Below are 21,340 nucleotides of genomic sequence, written 5' to 3' on the forward strand. Positions count from 1 at the left end.
GTTCCTCCCGGCTACAGAAACCTCCAGGAACACCGTTGGAACCCATGGCGCTCCCATCTCGGGCACCACGACACGACGCCGGCTGTCAGCCAACCACCTGTACTGCAGGCGCCCTGCTCGCCGCACAATGCTTACTGCACAGCACATGCAGCAGCGACTGCAGTGGGGACATCAACACCTCAACTGGAACCAGCGGCAGTGGCGGGACATCCTTTTTACGGACGAAAGCCGCTACTGCATCAGCCACGCATCAGCCGCATCAGGGTGTGGCGAAGACGCAACCAGAGGTACGCCGCCAACAACATCCTGCAACACAACGCCTGGGGAGGCCCCAGCGTCATGATCTGGGGTGGGATAGGCCTCAACCATCTTGTGGGCCCCGTGGTCTTCCAAGGCATCGGCCCTGGGCGCGGAAACGGCGTGAATGCACAGCGGTACATCAACCAGGTCCTGGGACCCGCGTGGATCCATGTATACACCGATGGATCAGCAACTAACGCCATGTTCAATGGAGGTGCTGGCATTCTGATCCGGTTCCCTGGGGGACATACAGCTACATCCAGCGTTGCCACTGGCAAACACTGCACAAACTATAAAGCAGAGGCAGAAGCTCTCATGCAGGCCGCCTCCTTGGTTCAGGACTCCGCAGACCCTTCCTACCAAGTTGTCTTCCTCTTGGACGCCCTTTCAGTCCTTCAGGCCCTAGAGAACGACAAACTCCCACAGCTGGCCAAAGAATTACAGATGGTCAGACAAACCAGAAGAGTTGTCCTCCAGTGGATACCAGCACACTGTGGGATACCAGGAAATGAAAGGCAGATGAGCTGGCGAAAGAAGGAGCTGTGGAAGACCAACCTGAAAACAGTGTCAGCTTTAGTGAGCAGAAGACAATCATCAAGGCATTGATGAGGCCAAGGTCAAACAGAGATGACTACCACACAATGTCCAGAGAGCAGCAAGTCAACCTCATCAGGCTGCGTACTGGCCACAACAGGCTCAATGCTCACATGAACCGAAAGTTCAAGCTGGCGCCATCACCAACCTGTGCCTGCGGTCAAGAAGACCAAACAGGTCATGTGGGTTTTTCGGGCTACGGTCGGCTCCTACCCAGAGTGGAAGTGCTATGGTTCCTATGGGAAGGCTGGAATCACACAGCTGGAATCACACAGCCGAGTGTCATTCACTTAACGAATGCGACTTTGAGGGTGCTCAGGTTCTGTTTACCTGACCAACACCGCAGGTGCGGCAGTTCTCGGGCCTGGTTGACGCCAGGATATATTATGACAGTAAGCGTAGAGTGCTGCCCTGTCACGTAGTCTCAAACCAAATTGGAAATCCATAGCATCATCATTATAATCATCCTCATCTCATTAATCATCCAAAATTATAAAATGTCCTTGCTCTTGTGGCCCTTCATGCCCGGAGCTCTCATGGTGACCTTGGTCTCATTGTTCCTGTTCCATCCTTCCCTGAATAGTACTTCTGCTGTCAGTCTTCAACGTGTGACGTTCTGGGGGGTCGACGGAGGGACGTGGTGGCGGTCTGCTCTCTGGAGGGGACGCTCACTTAGTCTGGCTCTGCGACTTAGCAGTCAATGTCGTTAGTAGGGGGCATAGTAGGTAGTGGGCTGAGTCCGTTAGCTCGGGACAGACCCACTACTGAACACCGTCGAAGTGACTCAGCAGAAGTGCAGTGTCAACTTCCGAGGGTAGCCTACCGCAACGACCCGACATCCCTCCCTGGAGCGTCTGTAAAATCGACAGGTCTGGCAGCGGAACGAAATTCAGATGTGGATGGAGCAGCGAATGCAGGGATGGGGCGGCGTGAGAGAACAACGGAACAAGGAACAGGTGTAAGGAAAAAAAAAAAAAAAAAAAAAAAAAAAAAGAAGACCAAACAGCGGAACACATCTTACAGCGATGTCCCTTACTAGATGAGGAACGAAAAGAAGTGTGGCCGTCACCAACTCCCTTGCAGACCAAACTATATGGCAGTCGACAGGAGTTGGAGAAAACGACAACATTTATCACCAGTGCTGGACTGATCGTGTAACCTCTGCGAACGCCAAGAAGAAGAAGATGAACAATTTATGGCTTATCCTTGATTTTAAACATGATCAACTGGTGTCAGCAGCCACTCATTATTTCTTTTAGAGTTAGTATTAAATCTATTTTTTTATGGGGGGGGGGGGGGGGGCTGCAATATCTATTCCCTGACATTACCAGCAAGTTTGTGGCGGAAACCGAAACGATGAGAGAGAGAGAGAGAGAGAGAGAGAGAGAGAGAGAGAGAGAGAGAGAGAGAGACACACACACACACACACACACACACACACACACACACACAAAGAGTTTTCTTGACAAAAACACCATGCAAAGATTGTAAAATTTATTTCACCCAAATGTTCAAACTTGTGGAATGTAAGTCACCGTGCTGTGCATCTTTCTTTTTTTTTTCTTTCTTTCTTTATTTGGTGTTTAACGTCGTTTTCAACCACGAAGGTTATATCGCGACGGGGAAAGATGGGATAGAGCCACTTGTCAATTGTTTCTTGTTCACAAAAGCACTAATCAAAAATTTGCTCCAGGGACTTGCAATGTAGTACAATATATTACCTTACTAGGAGAATGCAAGTTTCCAGTACAAAGGACTTAACATTTCTTACATACTGCTTGACTAAAATCTTTACAAAAATTTACTATATTCTATACAATTAACACTTAACAAGGGTAAAAGGAGAAACAGAATCCGTTAGTCGCCTCTTACGACATGCTGGGGACCATCGGGTAAAATCTTCCCCCTAACCCGCGGGGGGTTGCTGTGCATCACACACACACACACACACACACACACACACACACACACACACACACACACACACACACACACACACAAGAACCCATCATAGTTTGCAAAATTAAGCCCAACAGTCTTTTTAGAAAACGTAAAGAAAATAACTTATTTTAAACAACACAATAAGATAACTTGAATGGGAGGGGGGAGTTTCAGCCAAATGTACACAAAAATAATCTCTTAAAATGATGTAATACTGCTTAAACAAAACAAGGAGAAACAGGCAGATATAAGTGGCACAAATTCACATTTTAACATTATCAAAACTAGCAAAAATCAATTATAACTGGTTTAAGGCATCGAGGCATTTTGTGGAAAATTCACCACACGCTGAGGTTCTCCTTTAGCTGTGAAATATCTTTTCTCATGCGACCAGTATTTCAACAGCACAGCTACCCAGGTCAGGCAGTATTATGTTTGTAATCGGCGGCAAGACAAAAGTTTTTGAGAATCATAACCACTAGTGTCATTTCTCACCTGTCTGGAGCACCTGATATAAGCGTTCGCTTGAGCTTGTGACCCTATTGTCTTTGCTTCTATTATTGCATCATGTTTAAATAGGAAAAAAATCATGTTTAAACCAACAGAAAATTGAAAAGAACATATATAACTGCAGCCAGAAAAAAAACCACATCCCTCTACCAGTACCAGACAAACAGCCAAGATCAACAACCTCAAGGCATATCACAATGGCACGTTGGAATGTACACGTTAGTTCAACACTGTTCACACCACCACAATTGTCTCTCTAACCCTCACTTCTTCAAATGTCATTTCCTGTTTGTTCCTCAAAGGAACATAACGACTATGGCCTTTCTGTTGCCATGAGAACGGTGATGGTGTGTGTGCTTTCTTTGGACTGGTAGCAGCAACTGCCATTTTGCGGAAAAACGTGTGGTAAGTGATTGGTCTGTACTTGGCGTGGAGTTGTTTGGCGATGGCAACCGAGTCCCCTGTAAAAACAAACACAACATACTGTTTACAAGATATACAACAAGTGTGCTCTAAGTTTAAAGTAGTCATATATATTCGTGCTATTGTACAGAACATGTGTGCACACACACTCACACTCGCATAGGTACACACACACACACACACACACACACACACACACACACACACACACACACACACACACACACACACACACACACACACACACACACACATAATAACAACAGAATGTCAGATTTGAAATACATATAATGAAACAAACATTTCTAACAATCATCCCCACACTATATCACACCTATCTATCACTCATCAGCAGTCGCATCAGTGAAAGGGTCCTGGTTGCACACACAATACCTAGATGCAGATGTGTTAGTTGACATGATGTTTACAGAAGAAAGTTAAAGGACCATAACAGGCTGTATTTGGTGTCAAAAACGCGTTCATTTGCGTTTTGGCGTGACTTAGGTTAACCAGACATATGCATGCTGTAGGAAATTGTTTTCTCACCTTCCCTCACAGGGTTTAGTTTATTTCGGAATCGTTTTGGGCCATTATCCGACGAATTTCGTGGCTGAAGCGAAACGTTTTCGCGTTCCGATCTGGTGGCCATTGTATCCCGAACGTCCGCGAGAGTACGGAAGTGGTGAATTCTGGGTAAACATTCCGATGACGTCACAAACAGTTATTATGGCAGAAGCAACTTTTGCTGCTGAACCTTAGTTTTGAGCCTGGGGGTTAAAATCAAGGGTCTGCGCACCCCGTGATTTGTAATTTTTTTTACAAATCACGTTAATGTTCCCGATATTTTCTTGTCATCTCCAAAGTCAAGGCACAAAAACAATATCCCTTGACTTTTGGGGTGGCGCGACTGTTGATGTTTAGATTTTTTTTTTTTTTTTTCATTACTAGATTGTCCTGTCGCTGTGAAATTCGGGTCACTTCCTCCCAGTGGAAAGCTAGCAGCAACAGAGTCGCGCTACCCCAAAGTCATGGGATCTATGGGATTTTTTTTCTCTTTTCTTTATCTTCCCATCGCTGGGAAATTCGGGTCGCTTCCTCCCAGTGGTCGCGCTACCCCAAAGTCAATGTATTTATTAGATTTGTTTTCATTTCTTTATTGTCCCATCACATTCCACAACTTGGACACATACCACAACTTGGACACATTACCACGTCTTGGACACATACCACATCTTGGACACATACCACAACTTGGACACATACCACATCTTGGAAACATACCACAACTTGGACACAGACCACATCTTGGACACATACCACAACTTGGACACATACCGCAACTTGGACACATACCACAACTTGGACACATACCGCATCTTGGACACATTCCACATCTTGGACACATACCACAACTTGGACACATACCACAACTTGGACACATACCACATCTTGGACACATTCCACATCTTGGACACATACCACAACTTGGACACATACCACAACTTGGACACATTACCACATCTTGGAAACATTACCACAACTTGGACACATACCACAACTTGGACACATACCACAACTTGGACACATACCACAACTTGGACACATACCACAACTTGGACACATACCACATCTTGGACACAAACCACAACTTGGACACATTCCACATCTTTGACACATTCCACAACTTGGACACATTCCACAACTTCGACCACAAGCGCAACTCTGTTGCTGCTAGCTTTTCACTGGGAGGGAGCGATCCGAATTCGCCAGCGATATAGAACAATAAAGAAATGAAAAAAGATTGAAAAACAAATCTAATGGATCCCTTGACTTTGGGGTAGCGCAAATCTGTTGCTGCTAGCTTTCCACTGGGAGGAAGTGATCCGAATTTCCCAGCGATGGGACAATAGGCTGAATAGAAAAATTAATGGGTTTTTTTTTTTTTTTTTACAAATCGCGGTTTTAGGTTTGACCTAATTTTAAAATATTTTTACATTTTTACAAATCACGGGTTAACAGCTCAGTTGGAGGTTTAATTGGTGTCAGTGTGTAGACATACAGGCTGGGGGAGTGGCTTAGGAGCGAGCAGATGGCTGTACCGTATCAGCGTCTGTTGCTGGAGATCGTTCTTACTGCGGGGTCCGAGTTGAGACGGAAGTGTCCCATCTATTTGGGTTGATAATCGGGGATTAATGTAGAGTTGTATCCTCTTAGTCAGGTTTGAGGCACAAAGTTTACGAGGAAAAAGTCAAATGTCTGCCAGACTCAGCAAATAGATTAGGCAGCCGTATCAGCGTCTGTTGCTGGAGATCGTTCTTACTGCGGCGTTCGAGTTGAGACGGAAGTGTCCCATCTATTTGGGTTGATAATCAGGGATTAATGTAGAGTTGTATCCTCTTAGTCAGGTTTGAGGCACAAAGTTTACGAGGAAAAAGTCAAATGTCTGCCAGACTCAGCAAATAGATTAGGCAGCCCATGATCACTGTTGAGATTGTAGTTGAAGTTCTATCGGATTTGTTGTTGGTTATGTTGTTGAAGACGTATTATGTTCTCGAATTTGAGTTGATGTTGTTGTCGTCGTAGATGAAATCAAGGTTGTTACGTGTCAAATCAATCGTGTTCCACCTACTGTTTATCATTGTAAACTGTTGTTGGTGGTGTTGTTGACATTGTATAGTTGTTCTTGGTTTTTGAGTTGTTGTCAGTGTTGTTGTCATCGTTGTAGTTGTTGTAGTCATTGCCCAGTGTTGTACTGTGTTGTGGTTGTTGTTGTTTTTGTTATTGTTGATACAGTTTCGCTGGTTTCTCAACAATGCTGTTGTGGTTGTTGTTGTTGAGGTTGTTGTTGTTGTTATTGTTGATGTAGTTTCGGTTGTTTCTCAACAATAGTGTTGTTGTTGTTGTTGTTGTTGTTGTTGTTGTTGTCGTTTCTTTGTTTTTGGGTCCAGCCGATTCATGTTCACAGTCCATTCCTGCTTGAGCCTTGAGTCGGATGGAAACAAATGAAAACTCAAGCCTGAGTCCTTTTTTTGCAACTGCGAACATACGGCAGCAGCACACTCTCTCGGCATGATGTCGGGAGTACGCGCGCATCCACGGCTGCAGCAAAGACGCAGACCGAGCGTCGCTACTTTCGCTTCCGATGCCTGTCTGTGACGTCACAGCCAACGGCTTGCCACCGGCACCGCGGGGATTTTGAAGTCTCGCGTAGCAGACGAATTTGGCCGCTTTTTGAGCATGCATTTTGTGTAAAATTAGACTGATGGAACACAAAACCTGTGATTTACTGTTCGGTTTTTGCATCTTTATATGCTTACCTATATCATTAAATCAACCCCAACTGCTTTAGCTGACTTTAAAAAGAGCCTGTTGGGGTCCTTTAATAAGGTGCAGTCAAACCTGCCCTGGCGCCCATCTCTTGATTACAACCACCTGCCCATTACAACCACCTGCCCATTACGACCACCTGCCCATTACGACCACCTGCCCGTTACGACCACCTGCCCGTTATGACCACCTGCCCGTTACGACCACCTGCCCGTTACGACCACCTGCCCGTTACGACCACCTGCCCATTACCACCACCTGCCCATTACAACCACCTGCCCATTACCACCACCTGCCCATTACCACCACCTGCCCATTACGACCACCTGCCAATTACAACCACCTGCCCATTACAACCACCTGCCCATTACAACCACCTGCCCATTTCGAGTACCCAAAAAATCTGCCAAATTTTTTTTCCACAGCAACCACTTGTCTTTAACAACTGTGGCAGATTTGATTATAACCGGGGGCAATCGCACACATACGAACAAACAACTTGGCATCCTTCCGAATCTCTCTGTCTCTCTCTCTTCCTTTCTCACGTCATGTCCAGTCTCAGTCACTGTCCGTCTCTCGTACCGTATTGTAACGTCACCTGCCTACATGGGCGCACCAACTGATGGAAGGCCCGAAACTCGCACAAATATTCTTTAATGTTAAAAGGGGTTAGCGATGATTAAGAATGAAAGTTGTTATGTGTCTACACTCCCGGTAGACATGGAGTAATCTACGAAGATAAAAGAAAAGTTCCTTACGCTTAAAATGAAAGATATGAAATGCTCCCGATAGACATGGAGTGCCGAGCGCGCGAATTCCAAACATTATAATATACACCCTAATATCTGTGGACTATTTCGCATAATCGTGCGCTATGGCGACCTTTAACCCTGAATTACTATCCTCCGGCAAATAATCTGACACTCTCTCAATTTACACGGCTTCGTTTTCCGGTAAACATCGCTAACTACCTATGTCTTGGAATCGCCCTTGACGCAAAGAAGCCTAGCTAGTGAACTTATCGTCTGTGAAAAAGTCACGTCTGCATACGGCGTCTGTTCCAAGCCGTCGCTTCAACAATTGTTGCACATCGTAAATTACATCACATCGGAACACGTCAAACATTGAAGGACAGAATAAAAGTACACACATACCGCTGAGCGATAGTGAACTCACTCAGTCATACGCATGCACTCAAATTATCGTCATGTGGGCTGTAGGGCTATTCACTCACACAAGCATTTTCGCTCAGTCCCTCTGGTGTTTATTATAGACGGGTTCAACTGTATATGTACTTACATAGCGCATCTTTAATGAGTTCTTATAATCAGCTTACCTGTAGTGTTGGTGGCGTACAAATCAAGGGCAAAGGTGAACGGCTTCTCCACTTGTTCCAGGATGTTTTTGTCAAAGATGTAGCCGTCATACTTCGTGTTCTGCAAAAGTACAGATCATCACGTCATGTTTTTCTTACTTCAGACATAATAATAATAATAATAATAATAATAATAAGGGTATTTATAGGGCGCAAATCCTAAAATAGTTCTAAGCGCCTTACAATCTTAAATATAATAATCTTAATAACAGCAACAAACACACATTAAAAACAAATAACCTTAAATAAATGGAAACACATTCACGTACACAATACACAATTCAAATGAATCTATCGTTATCAACTACAGTATCAGACATGAGAAACAAAGGGACGTAAGAGCACTAAATGCACATGACATGTGCAACAAAAGTGGTTCTCAGTCTCACCTAATCTCCTGGTACCTGAGAGACTAACAAGGATTGAAATGAACAAGCGACTTTCATTCTGAGACGTGGTTGTGTTCCACCCAATTGCTACATTTACACAAACCATTTTTATCATTCCTATCACAGCTCCACCTCTGAAGACAGGACATTCTTGGGACCACTCTAAACTACAGTGCTTTCATTGCCCGTGTTCATGACACAGATCTACACCTTTACTCATGTGAAAGTTACATAAAACAGGATAAAAGGAGATTACCTTTATTGGAAGGGCAAGTTCACACAGAGGTACAATTGTGCAATCACACTAGACAAAATGAATGATCAAGATTTTTTTCTCTTGATTTTTTCCCCATTCATTTGACTGACTTAGTGGTCAGAAAGTTTTAAACGTGATTATGGTCAGCAAAGGTAACGAGATTCATCATTTTCTTAAACGTTCACAAGTGTGTGTAGCCTTCTGAACGCAGTTTTTAGACCAGCATTCAGTTGCAGAATCTGTGAGTAAACGGGCACACTATTACAAAGTAAAAATGCACACCATAGCTGTCGGAAAAGCAGCAAAGCACAAACACGGTATACAAATGACCACTGTCAGCTTGCATTGACCATTTCCTGATGAAGCAATAACGGCCAATCTGAGTGCAATTGATAAAAATAATAATAGGTGTATTTTTGTGATGTGAATCCACAAAAGTTCTATTTAGCGCTACTTACATTTTGAATCAGCTGCACAAGCCAGGTGGTGAAAAACTGCCATCGTGGAACATAGTAACTAAAAAAGCAGAATATGAAAACTTTACAGACATCATTCAGATATGAAACACTCCAACATTAGTACTTGTATAGGATACAACAGTGCAAACAGAGTTTAGAGTTTAGGAAAAAGTTGTTTATCTGCTAACCTTTTTATTCTGTAAAGGAGCACTTTGTAATATAAAATAGATAACTAATTTCACCTATCAACATAGACACAAACACGTGCGCACGCACACATGCACGCACGCATGCATGCACGCACACACACACACATACCACACACACACAAACACACGCTCACACAAACACACGTACTGAGCTATAAAGGGTCAATAACAAAGAGAAAAAATAAATCAGAATAAAAGAGCTAGAGTTATGCTGAATCAATTGTGTGGCATATCTTAAAACAAGCTATATTCACAGGACCAATTAACTTCCATATTCAAAATAAATAAATAAATCAAACGCACTAAAAATACACTGACATTTAGAAAACTCACTGTCGATTCACACTTACTCTTTGAACAGGCCTGACCACTGCTTTGAAGCATAATCCACAATCTGAAAAGCAACAAGGCAAAACTAACAAATTGGCTGCACCGTGATAGCTTATAGTTATTTTTTATATAATACCAAACATTATCGAATGTCAAAAGACACCACAAGAAATAAAATATCCATACTTACAGTTACATGCATATCTCTTTCGCTCTCAACATTACCAGTACAAATCTATGACTGGACACATAAACACCTGTCGCCTACATAATGAACTATCAACATGGATTAATGCCCTCGATCTTTCTAAAGATCTGAGAAACAAAGGGAACCAAACTTTCTAAATATAGAAAACAACAGAAAGTGAGTTATGTGGAATCAGTCATTGGCACCTCCTACTCCCCCCCCCCCCCCCCCCTCCCCCTTCCACTTTCATGCTTATGATTTTGTCTTGTCTTGTTTTCTTCACTCACTCACTCACTCACTCACTCACTCACTCACTCACTCACTCACTCACTCACTCACTCCCTCCCTCCCTCCCTCCCTCCCTCCCTCCCTCCCTCCCTCCCTCCCTCCCTCCCTCCCTCCAGTACCCACCTCTCCGTCAGGCCCCCATATAGTGATCTGATTGCGAGCGTTGTTCTGCAGGAGGAAGGTCTCCTTCATGTCGGAGGCATAGGCAATGGCGTCGTGGATCCAGTTGCCCAGTAGAAAGTGTCTGTCTGATGCCAGCAGTGTCTCCATGTCTGTCAGCAGATCTACCATCTTCCCACCTGCCGCCCTATAGTCACAACACAGTGAAATCTCTTTTTAATGGGCCTTCAAGGTAAAAGATTCTTCTTCTGTGTTCACAGGCTGAAACTCCCATGTTCACTCATGTTTTTGCATGAGTGGGTTTTTAAGTGGATGACCGCTTTTACTCCACCATTCAGGCAGCCATACGCCGCTTTCGGGGGAAGCATGCTACTTATTTCCATGTTTCTATAACCCACTGAACTCTGACATGGATTACAGGATCTTTTCTGTGAAAGGATTAATTTTGAGCCCTTTTGGTGAAAAAAATTAACGTCCTCTATGAAATTGTTTCATCTGTTTTCTTTTGATAGATAGATTCAACTCCACTTTCAGACACCCTCTCTAAAACAAAATGACTACTGTATAACAAGGAGTGCTTCATGTTAAATCTACGAGACAAAAACAGTGTTCAATGAATTCACGAGAGTTAATACACAAGGGACTTTTTACCAAAGGATTTTTGTGATTATCATATTCTTTTGATTTCTGTCAACTGTAAATACTTTTTTTAACAATATTTTAATACAGTGTCGTACTTGAGTGCTGTTATGTCCTTTTCCTTGAAGGCATCAGTGATTTCAGTGTAGAACTTGAGCGACAGAACCTGCAGGCTGTTCCTCGTCACATCCACCAGGTCATAGCTAGAACAAAATAAATAAATAAATAAATGTGTAATGGTTATACATGTACCAAACACCAGCTTAACGGAACAAATACCAAGATGCTCAACTCTCATTTTAATCTCTTCCAATATGAAAACCCTCATGTTTCAAATATCCCCTTGCATTCATATTTTATTATTCTTAAAACTCTTTTTCTTTCCTTTTTTCATTTTTTTCTCCTAACTAATAGTCTCTGTGGGATATACATGCAGGGATCGCGTTTTCGCACGATTTTTGCGTATTTGACGCATTTTAAAAGTCGCTGACGCGTTTTTTTCGCCGCGCCGCGTAAGCCATACGCAAAAATATTGTAACTTTTTCTTGTCTTCACGCAGCGCTTTTGCTCTGACTTAATAATCACCCGATCCTGAAACTGACTATAGGGCTCGAGAAGTGACGACACACATGAAATCTGCGCGTCAAAACTAAAGTCCGTTTCTTTTTGCATCGAAGTATCGCAAACGAACGTAACGAGGGTATTACCAGATAATGTCTTGTCGGCTAATGAAACAGACATTAGCTGCTCTCCCATCTCGCGCTTCCAAAAGGCGGAAAGTGTGTCTAGTCGTATTAGAGCGGGAAACAAACTCGCAAGGCCCGAAGGTTGGAGACAGGGGGCTGGGCCGCTATTGCGCGGGTCCGCTATTGCGCGGGGCCGCTATTGCGCGAATCTAACCCTTACCCTAACCCTAACCCTAAAGATTCGCGCAAGAGCGGCCCCGTGCAATAGCGGCCCGCGCAATAGCGGGCCGACCCCGGAGACAGCAGGGGTGTTATTCGACAGGCGTGCGCGGAGTTCGACAGGAAAACTCGCCGTATTTAGGTAAGGAGTGTCTTTAAGTCTTTCGTGCGTGTTTTGTTTGTGTCTGTACGTGTTTTCGTAGTACGCAAAAATATTGGTCCGTGACGCGTTTTTTTCGTTTCGTTGCGTATGACTTACGTCTTACGCGTTTTTTAAAAAGCTAGCGCAATCCCTGTACATGTACTGTACAGCTGTACAGCTTGGAGAACATTGCTGGTAGAACAACTATTAGATCTGTACTCATGAAGTGACCAACTTCAATTCTGAAGAGCTGTTTGTCGGACTGTCGACTCTCAACAGTTTTGACAACCACAATACTCTAACCCTGGATTATGTTGTCAAGCTTTGGTGGGTTTCCCATCAGAAATAAATAATAAATATAAATAATAAAATCATGCCCCAAAAAATAAGAAGAAAAAAGCATGCTTCACTGCAAAACTTTGATTTGAAACAACACAAGCAGAACTCATGCATATATATATTAACTCTTTCTCTCTCACACACACACACACACACACACACACATACACACACATACATACACACACACACACACACACACACACACACACACACACACACACACACACACACACACACACACACAGAGTGACGCAGACATGCTAACATACAAAGAGCAATTTAAGTGCAAAACATCTCACAGAAATAGTTCATTTGGTTTGAACTGGCCAGCACCCAACAAGAGCTGATCCCAAGCTTTGTACAACTGCTCTGGATCATACCACAACTGTAACAGAATCATATCACATAAACGGTGGATCATACTGTACTCATTAAATCACATTTAGTAGTTGACCATATATAAATGTAAGATTAACACAAATAACTTTCATGGTTTAAATCAAGTTTCTACACTAAACAAGCCCAATCCGGATTTTCTGAAACTAGGCATTGTTTTTATACATAGAGCTGCTTGGTTTCAAGTTAAACAAAATGTTCAAGATTTAATTAACTTCTACTACCAAATGAACAACAATGCTGTAAGAATTGCATACATATCTATTATTTGAACAGTGACTTATAAAAAAACCCACTATAATCACTTCTTTCTTTCTTTCTTTATTTGGTGTTTAACGTCGTTTTCAACCACAAAGGTTATATCGCGACGGGAAAAGGGGGGGAGATGAGGTAGAGCCACTTGTTAATTGTTTCTTGTTCACAAAAGCATAATCACTTCTAACAATCACCAGTTCTGGCAAATGGTTGTACATGTAAGTAAAACTGTTATTACAATTTGAGTCTAGAGTCAAATATAAGGCAACAGCTAGTATCTGAGACTCACTCTCAGTTTACCTTCACAGCAAATAATTCCTCAGAAGTCATCAGCATTTAAAAGTATGTAACGGCGTTATACACTAAATTTCTAAAATATACTTAAAAGTTATATATATAAATACATGTATGAGTTTTATGTACAGCACACACAAAACAAAAACAACACAGGGAAGATTCATGCAACACAAAGGCCATGCATTGCACAAAGGCCATGCAAAACAAAGGCCATGCAACACAAAGGCCATGCAACACAATTAAAGGCCATGCAACACAATTAAAGGCCATGCAACACAAAGGCCATGCAACACAAAGGCCATGCAAAACAAAGGCCATGCAAAACAAAGGCCATGCAAAACAAAGGCCATGCAACACAAAGGCCATGCAAAACAAAGGCCAGGCAAAACAAAGGCCATGCAAAACAAAGGCCATGCAAAACAAAGGCCATGCAACACAAAGGCCATGCAACACATAGTTAGGAACAAACAATATGGTTATTAAGCAAGGTAGGTTGCAAACAAAAGCAGTACTTAAAATGCAGTTAATAGCCAGCAATCTGAGCTACCCAAGTTAGACTTACTACCCTGGCTATTTAAAAAGTGAGAGAAAAAAATCAGGAGTAAGGAAACTCGAGAGAGTGTATCGACAGTGCAGCACAGAGCCTGTTTAATTTAGCTCCAAATTATATATTCACACACAAAAACACCCACAAAACACACCCATAAAAGCTAAAAAAAATGGTAAAAAAAAAAAAGAAGAAGAAAAGAAGCAAAAGCTGGCGTTCAATGTACAAACGAATACAAGGGAATGCGAGGGTCCCTGAATCACTGTGAGTCTTTCACAGGCTTGTGGGCATATGCGATACCTAATCCTTAGTTTTCGTTATCAGATCCTAGCTCTTCTTTTTGAAATTGTCACTTTATGGCAGTTGTTCCAAACAGTGCTATCAAGACAAGAATATAGCCCATAACCTTATGCAATTCACCAACCCCAAAAAAGGCGCAATGTGAATAATTGTCCTTTGAAAAAGCAAGGTCTTAAATTGAAAAGGGGAAGTCTAAAATTGGTGGGTCTTATAATAATAATAATACGAGAATTTATAACGCGCACATAATCACCAGAATGCGACTCAAGGCGCACTCATACACAATCATTCGCATTAACAACTCGATCAAGCTCAACTCATTATAAGGGGAGTTAATCCTCTGTACTTGACACTTCCAGTCAACACTTTATCCCTCTTGTGAGTACAAGGCAGGTGCACTAATTTTGACTTCAAAGAAATATTCACAACTGCAGTCCTCCGAATCAGAGAAAACACTTTTTAAAGATACTTACTCAAAGTAAACTGACTGAGCACTCAAACCCTTTTCCTCATATGGGGTGGGGGGTGGGGTGGGGGGTTGTGGGGTGGGGGGGTGTGTGGGGGAGGGGTTGCATGGTGGGGTGGGGCTAATCTCAAAGAAGATGAAAATGGAGGCATGTTGTTCAGTTCATTCAAAAGTCATGAAAAAACATTGGGAATGGATGAAGAAGCAAATTGCCAACAACACACACACACACACACACACACACACACACACACACACACACACACACACACACACACACACACACACACACACACATTCTCAATTGGTTTGCATGAATCTTAAGATTAGGTCTTGGGGCTTTGAATTTAAAAAAAATCATAATGTATGTAAAAATCTTACGCCAGCGTTTGACCCCACGGTAGGTCTCCTAGTGATGAGCACAGTATCGCCGTCTGTGTGGCTCGTAGTGCAGTTACACACGCTCGACTAGAGCAATGAAGAAAAGTCATCAAAAAGTCTACATATCAGACGATTAAGCTTATAATAAGCGAAAGAGAAAAAAAGGCCTCAGCATTATTACTACGGGACGAAACAGTCACAGTGCATCTGAAAGTACAAAATGGCAATTCTGCAAAGCCTTGCAACATTAAGAAAAAATGTGCTGCTAAATTCTGTACAAATACAAACAAAAGGGCAATTCCGCAAGCCCCGAAGCCAACACTCACATCAGTGGCATTGTTATATCCCAGCCTTGGTCGTAGCGTGATCAGAGAATAGTCGTTGTTGTGGTGACCATTTTTGCAATGGTAAACGCTTGACTATAAATGAGAAAAAATCAAAGGAGAAAAAAATGTGTGACAAAATAAAGTCCCTTTCAATCAGTTTCTGTGTCTGTGACAAAGTAACACTAATACCTCATGTTTTTCTAAGAAAAATGAGGCAGTCTACATGTTTTGTGCAAGTGTCCCTAGCAGTGGAGAAAATATGCTCAGAAGGACCATGCACTTGTTTCCATGATAGTATTCAGGTGTTGATACCACAGTAATGCATGTAGAATACTGGTTCAAATTGGAACAGAGTACGTGAACCAGAATGTTGTCTTCAAACAGGTTGAACCAGTTTTTCGTTTTAGCAGTGCAACTCTCACCTGCTATCTCACCTTTCTCAATTCAGATCTACTTTTGTCGAACCTGTTGTTGTACATGCACTTCCTTCAAATTCTGTCAGGTCTTTAGACATTTTCCACTTCCAGCTGTTGTTTTGATTTTTGATTTTGATTTTTTCACAACAAATTAAGAGTTCATGAACCAGCCAAACATCTTATTTATTCACATGCAGCTCAAGTCAGAATCCTAATAGGTTTCTCAGCTAACCTTTGATATAATTATACATGCCATACCTCAAGAAGTATAATCCCCCCCTCTCTCTCTCTCTGGAACGTATTTTATACTTTTCTATGTTAATACAAACACATAAATTGATTATGGAGGACTCATGCTGTCTTGAAATTGAGCTTGTTACACTTTCCGCTGCGCGAAAAACAGATTTATAGCAGACGTCCATGTCGGACAGGAAATGCAGGTGTTGTGGGTGATTATCCCCCCCCCCCTAGACCGCTAAATTTTCTTGTGAGCGAAAGTAGATGCCTGTAGTCAAGTCTGCCATTGTGCCTTTCTGACAACAGTGGAACCCCCCCTTTAACATCCCCCCCCCCCCTTAAATTCCTCTCTTTTAAGACCTTGCTTTTTCAGATTTCCTGTTCATAACCTGTGTAAATTTACCTCTAATTCTAAGACTCCCCCCTTTTTAAAACCTGATTTTGTCAAATCTTTTTGAGGACTTAAAGAAAGCAAAAGCAAGAGGACGTACTAGATGCATTGCCGAAAACCTGTCAATCCCATATACACAGGCTTATAATATACTTTACAAGCCAGACCAGGGAAAAACAGGGACATACACTGAACACAGAAACACAAAACTCAGTCAGAATATAACTGCATGTACGCAGGCAATTCTAGGGGAAAACCCTCAAGGGGAGGGGTGTGGGGGGGGATGGGAAGGGATGTAACCTCACCTTCCCCTTAAAACTTACATCACGTTCAATATTAGAGTCATTCATCGGCCTCCTTGTCAAGATGACGTTGTCAAAATCAGTGTGGCTTATGGTACTGTTGTACACGCTTGACTTTGAAAGTAAGAAATGGCAGCAAATCAGTACAATCCTTCTCAGCACAAAAAAATGTCTAAACTAGACAAAAAGAGCACTGTTGTCACCGTAATTGCTCCTGCAGGAGAAAACTTTTGACTGCACAGCCAGCAAAAGAACAACTGCAATCACCCTCCAGTCAAATGCCATATATAACTTGGAAGTATTTCCAGAAAGGCAAGGAACTTTATATAAAATCTTATCCTTATCCTCACTCATGTCTCATGTCCTCAATGCATGCGAACAACCATAATAACTGTCAAGGCTCACGACAGTATGTCAGCATGCAGTGAGACCCCCATCTAATGGCCATGACATTTGAGGGAACATAAAGTAACGTCAGTCGTTATAGCATAACCTCTAAACTTTCCACATTAGCTGCAAGTGTGTAGAAATGGACTCCACTGGGTGAGCTATCCATTAAAGGTTATTGGAAACATTGAGAGTGACTGAAGCAACCCAAAATGCAGTTTTTCTTCCTCCCTGAGACTCTGGCTACTGTCTCTGCTCCGTCTTCTTGCTTGCTGAGACTCTGGCTATACTGCTCTGAGCAAGAATACAAACACCATCCAGTCTTATGACAGCTGAAAGGCAGCACTGTACACACAACGTTAGTCCAGACAACTGTCGACTGCTAGATCGATAATCTATCCTCTTGACCTTTAGCAGCTTTCTAAACACACTCAATGATATCACAGTGTGAGAATTCATTTGTAACCTGATCTGGTTTTTCAAACAGCCACATAGATCACTACCCAAAACACACTAGACTTTGAATGTCAGTGTTTCTTGAGGTCCAAGTAAAACAACAATGTAATCTGAGTCAATGCACCAGAAAAAAAGATGGTTTGTGTGCAGGAGTTTAAACTGTCTACATAGGAAGTACAGAAGAGTGATGTCAAACTCACATCACTTCATGTACCACATGTAATTTATTCACGCATGTGCATGAGATGTGTGTCTGTATTAATAACACTTCAGCTTAGAATATAATTGTCATCTTCAAAACATTTATTAAGAAAAGCTTAACCAATGGGTTTTTATACTGGTAATTTGTTTTATAACTTTTATCAATAAGCAGCCAAAAGAAAGTGATAGGAAGGCCAAGGTTTTATTTGTTTACTTTTTTGTTTTTCTTATCTTCACGGTGAAGAAAGACAAACTTTACATAGTGCCGTACACAAGGGAATTTACAAAGTCAGTGCCAAGTGCTCACGAAACACAATCCTACAGAAAGATGAACACATTAAGAGACACATTAATTCAAACAGAGCTCACATCGACGCCAAGTTCCAATATTATGCACACATAGCAACAGAGCTATACCTCACAGTCTGGCCAAAATGACAACAAGAACACACTCCGAGTACAAGAATACAGCTCACATGAACATGCTGGGTGTTAGCATTCCAATACACAAACATATGTTTACCGGGACTTGGACATGGGGCTTGATGTTGGGTCGTTTGACAAATCCTGTTTTAGCGTGGTAGCGGACAGTGTAGTTGTATCGGTACACACTACCCTGTTCACATCACAGTCAGGCGAGTCAGACACAGCACACAACACGAAGAGGGCCAGAGAGGCAAACAAGTGAGAAAAGACACTGACACATGTTTAGGAAAGAGAAGTGCTTTTACGTAGAGGTGCACCTGTGCAGTAAAACTTCTCAGGAACGAATTTGTGATAACCAGAAATTAAAGATGTTCATGCATCACACTGCCCTTGAATGTTGCTCTCAATGTACATGTCTGAGCCTTATATGAGTCTGCACCAGCCAGCTCATATCAATAAACTCCATGGCTGATTAAATGTGTAAAATTTGTAGGCATAAATTCTGTTGCATTTCAGAGCCTTTGACAGTAAATCAACAAAACATAGAGGCAGCTAGTTTCTTGGTCGAAAAAAAAAAATGTCACCATAAGCTGTAGGCTTGTTGTTGTTTTCATATTTATGAATGTATGTAGATTTCATGTGTAAGTAAATGGAAATAAAATACTGTTCAAACCAAAGAAAATGTCATCTGCTAAACGTAAAAAAAAGAACGCCCTTCTCTGATATGAATTTCAGCTGCTGCAATGACTCCTCTCCATCATGGTACTTGAAAAAAAATACGAAAAGGAGTGTGTCTCCACAAAGTTGATCCTAAAAAGCTTCACTGAACAAGTGCCTAGGGGTAGAAAGGATGTTAGGCTAAGCACAGCACTTAATTACCGGCACTGGGTAGGGGTCATAGTGATTGACGTCTGGCCGGTACATGAATCCTGTTCTACCGTGGTACTGCTTTGAGCTATAATATTTGTAAACACTTTCCTGCCAATTGCGACAAGTCAGTGTAAACATTTTTGTCAAACACAAGCATAAATCAATTCTGACGAGATGAGGAAAATCCTACACATTCTGCACTGAACACACATTCTGCATGCCACTCCTGCTGAAAATTGAACTAATTAACTCAACCATTATGTATGCAAGAACTTAAACAAATTCTAAATCTCATCTCAATATTGATATTTTAAGAACTTTACTCTGATTGGTATGGCTGTAGAAATAAGTATGACTTTAATACAAACATCTTGTACTACTGTAAAACCAAATGCAGATAACTGTCTTCTGCTGTCAAATCTTGCTTCAGCGTTTTCTTCATTGCAAATGTGTATCAAAGTGTTTCAGCTGCCGCACAAGTCTAACAAGTGGAAACTCAGTAAGATGCACATCATAATTCTTAGATAATTAACTGAATCTCAGTAAGAATCAACAAACAATGGAATTGAAAAGGAGCACTATGAATACCAAACATTGTTGACAAGTACTTGCTCTGTTGCCATCTTGAACTGACCCGATTCTACTCAAGTAACCTTTCCCCTTCCACGGAACCTATTTTCCCGAACCTGACAACTCACAAATATATTACCATTGTAACTCTCCAATTCTCCCACTCCCACCCAATTTTTACAATCTTTGTATCTCAGCTTCCCGTTTTTGCAATCCCCTTGTCCCCCCCCCCCCCCCCCTTCTCATCTTCTTTCCATACACTTGCACTATCTGAACCCACTATTATTCCAGCAAAGAAATTCTGGTTACTTACTTTAAGTAGCTGCCAAGCTGAGTCAATCGCAGGACTGGTGAAGCCATACCTCTGCTTTGTGTAGGCAGAAATCCTTTGGACAGACAACCAGGATAGTTCAAATATCTTTTACATTTCCTTCTTCACACACATGCGCTGATTTATTTTGCATTTTTGGGTTGTTACTTATATCGTTTGTATCATACTGTCAGATCTGCCTCTTTCTTGTAAACACATCAAATTGTGTTGTCTAGTGGACTTTCTGGAAAAAGTGATGGATATTTAACTTTCGCGCACACACGCACGCACACACACACACACACACACACACACACACAAGTAAATACAAAAGTAAATGAACACTACCCTTACAAAAAAATGACTTTAAAAAAATGACTCAAACAGTGTTTTCAAGGTAAAGCAACATAACCAGACCATGCAGTGACGTTCCTTGGTTGGGGTCTCCATGCATTCTCCATCATGAACTCATAGATGACCTCATTCTGGAAGATGCCCTCCATGGTCAACCCAAGACCCACCATGGTAGAGTTGGCCATGAAATGCCTCCCAAAGCTGGGGCCCTGAACATAGACACAAAATTATGAAGAAATATTACACACCTGAGAGGTGGCATCTTTTAACTATACTCGAACATGTTTATAATGACCACGTAAGGGACCGACCAAAAATGTGACCCTCTACCACGACATGAGTCGCATGTCACCTTTGCATGATTTTCATATTTTTACATTTTCTTAAAGAGTATTTTATGCTCTATCCAGTGGTGAAACCCGTTTTAGAAAAGAGCGAAAACTGTTTGAGTTATAAGCCTGTGACTAAGGTGACCCTCACGCTGTTACCATACACTCTCCGGACTTATATCAAGTCTAGCGCAGAACCGCGCGAGGTGACATGCGACTCATTTCGTGGTGGAGGGTCACAAATGGTCCTTACAGACAGGAGGTCGCTATGGAAAAGTAAATTAACCCTTAGGCTGGTTGTCGCGACATATGTCGCGCTACTTTACGTATACTGTCACCTGGTTGTCACGACATATGTCGCGCTACTGGCTCAGTCTGTTTGGTCGGT

At 42.1% G+C, this 21,340-nt stretch overlaps 1 protein-coding gene across 4 annotated transcripts; it reads right to left on the reverse strand.

Moving 5' to 3' along the window:
• Nucleotides 1–2,375: 2,375 nt before the first annotated feature.
• Nucleotides 2,376–20,832, reverse strand: LOC138966402 (alpha-N-acetylglucosaminidase-like; the record flags this gene model as incomplete). 4 transcript variants are annotated; one of them, XM_070338629.1, is given in 10 exon segments in its annotated part: nt 2,376–3,806; nt 8,432–8,531; nt 9,574–9,631; nt 10,133–10,176; nt 10,711–10,894; nt 11,445–11,549; nt 13,035–13,120; nt 15,378–15,464; nt 20,273–20,345; nt 20,687–20,832. In XM_070338629.1, coding segments are annotated over 10 exon segments (1,110 nt in total), but the record flags the coding sequence as incomplete, so codon positions are not given.
• Between the last annotated feature and the right edge of the window lie 508 nt (nt 20,833–21,340).

The sequence above is a fragment of the Littorina saxatilis genome, linkage group LG5, assembly GCF_037325665.1.
Source record: "Littorina saxatilis isolate snail1 linkage group LG5, US_GU_Lsax_2.0, whole genome shotgun sequence".
NCBI classification, from domain to species: Eukaryota; Metazoa; Mollusca; class Gastropoda; order Littorinimorpha; family Littorinidae; genus Littorina; species Littorina saxatilis.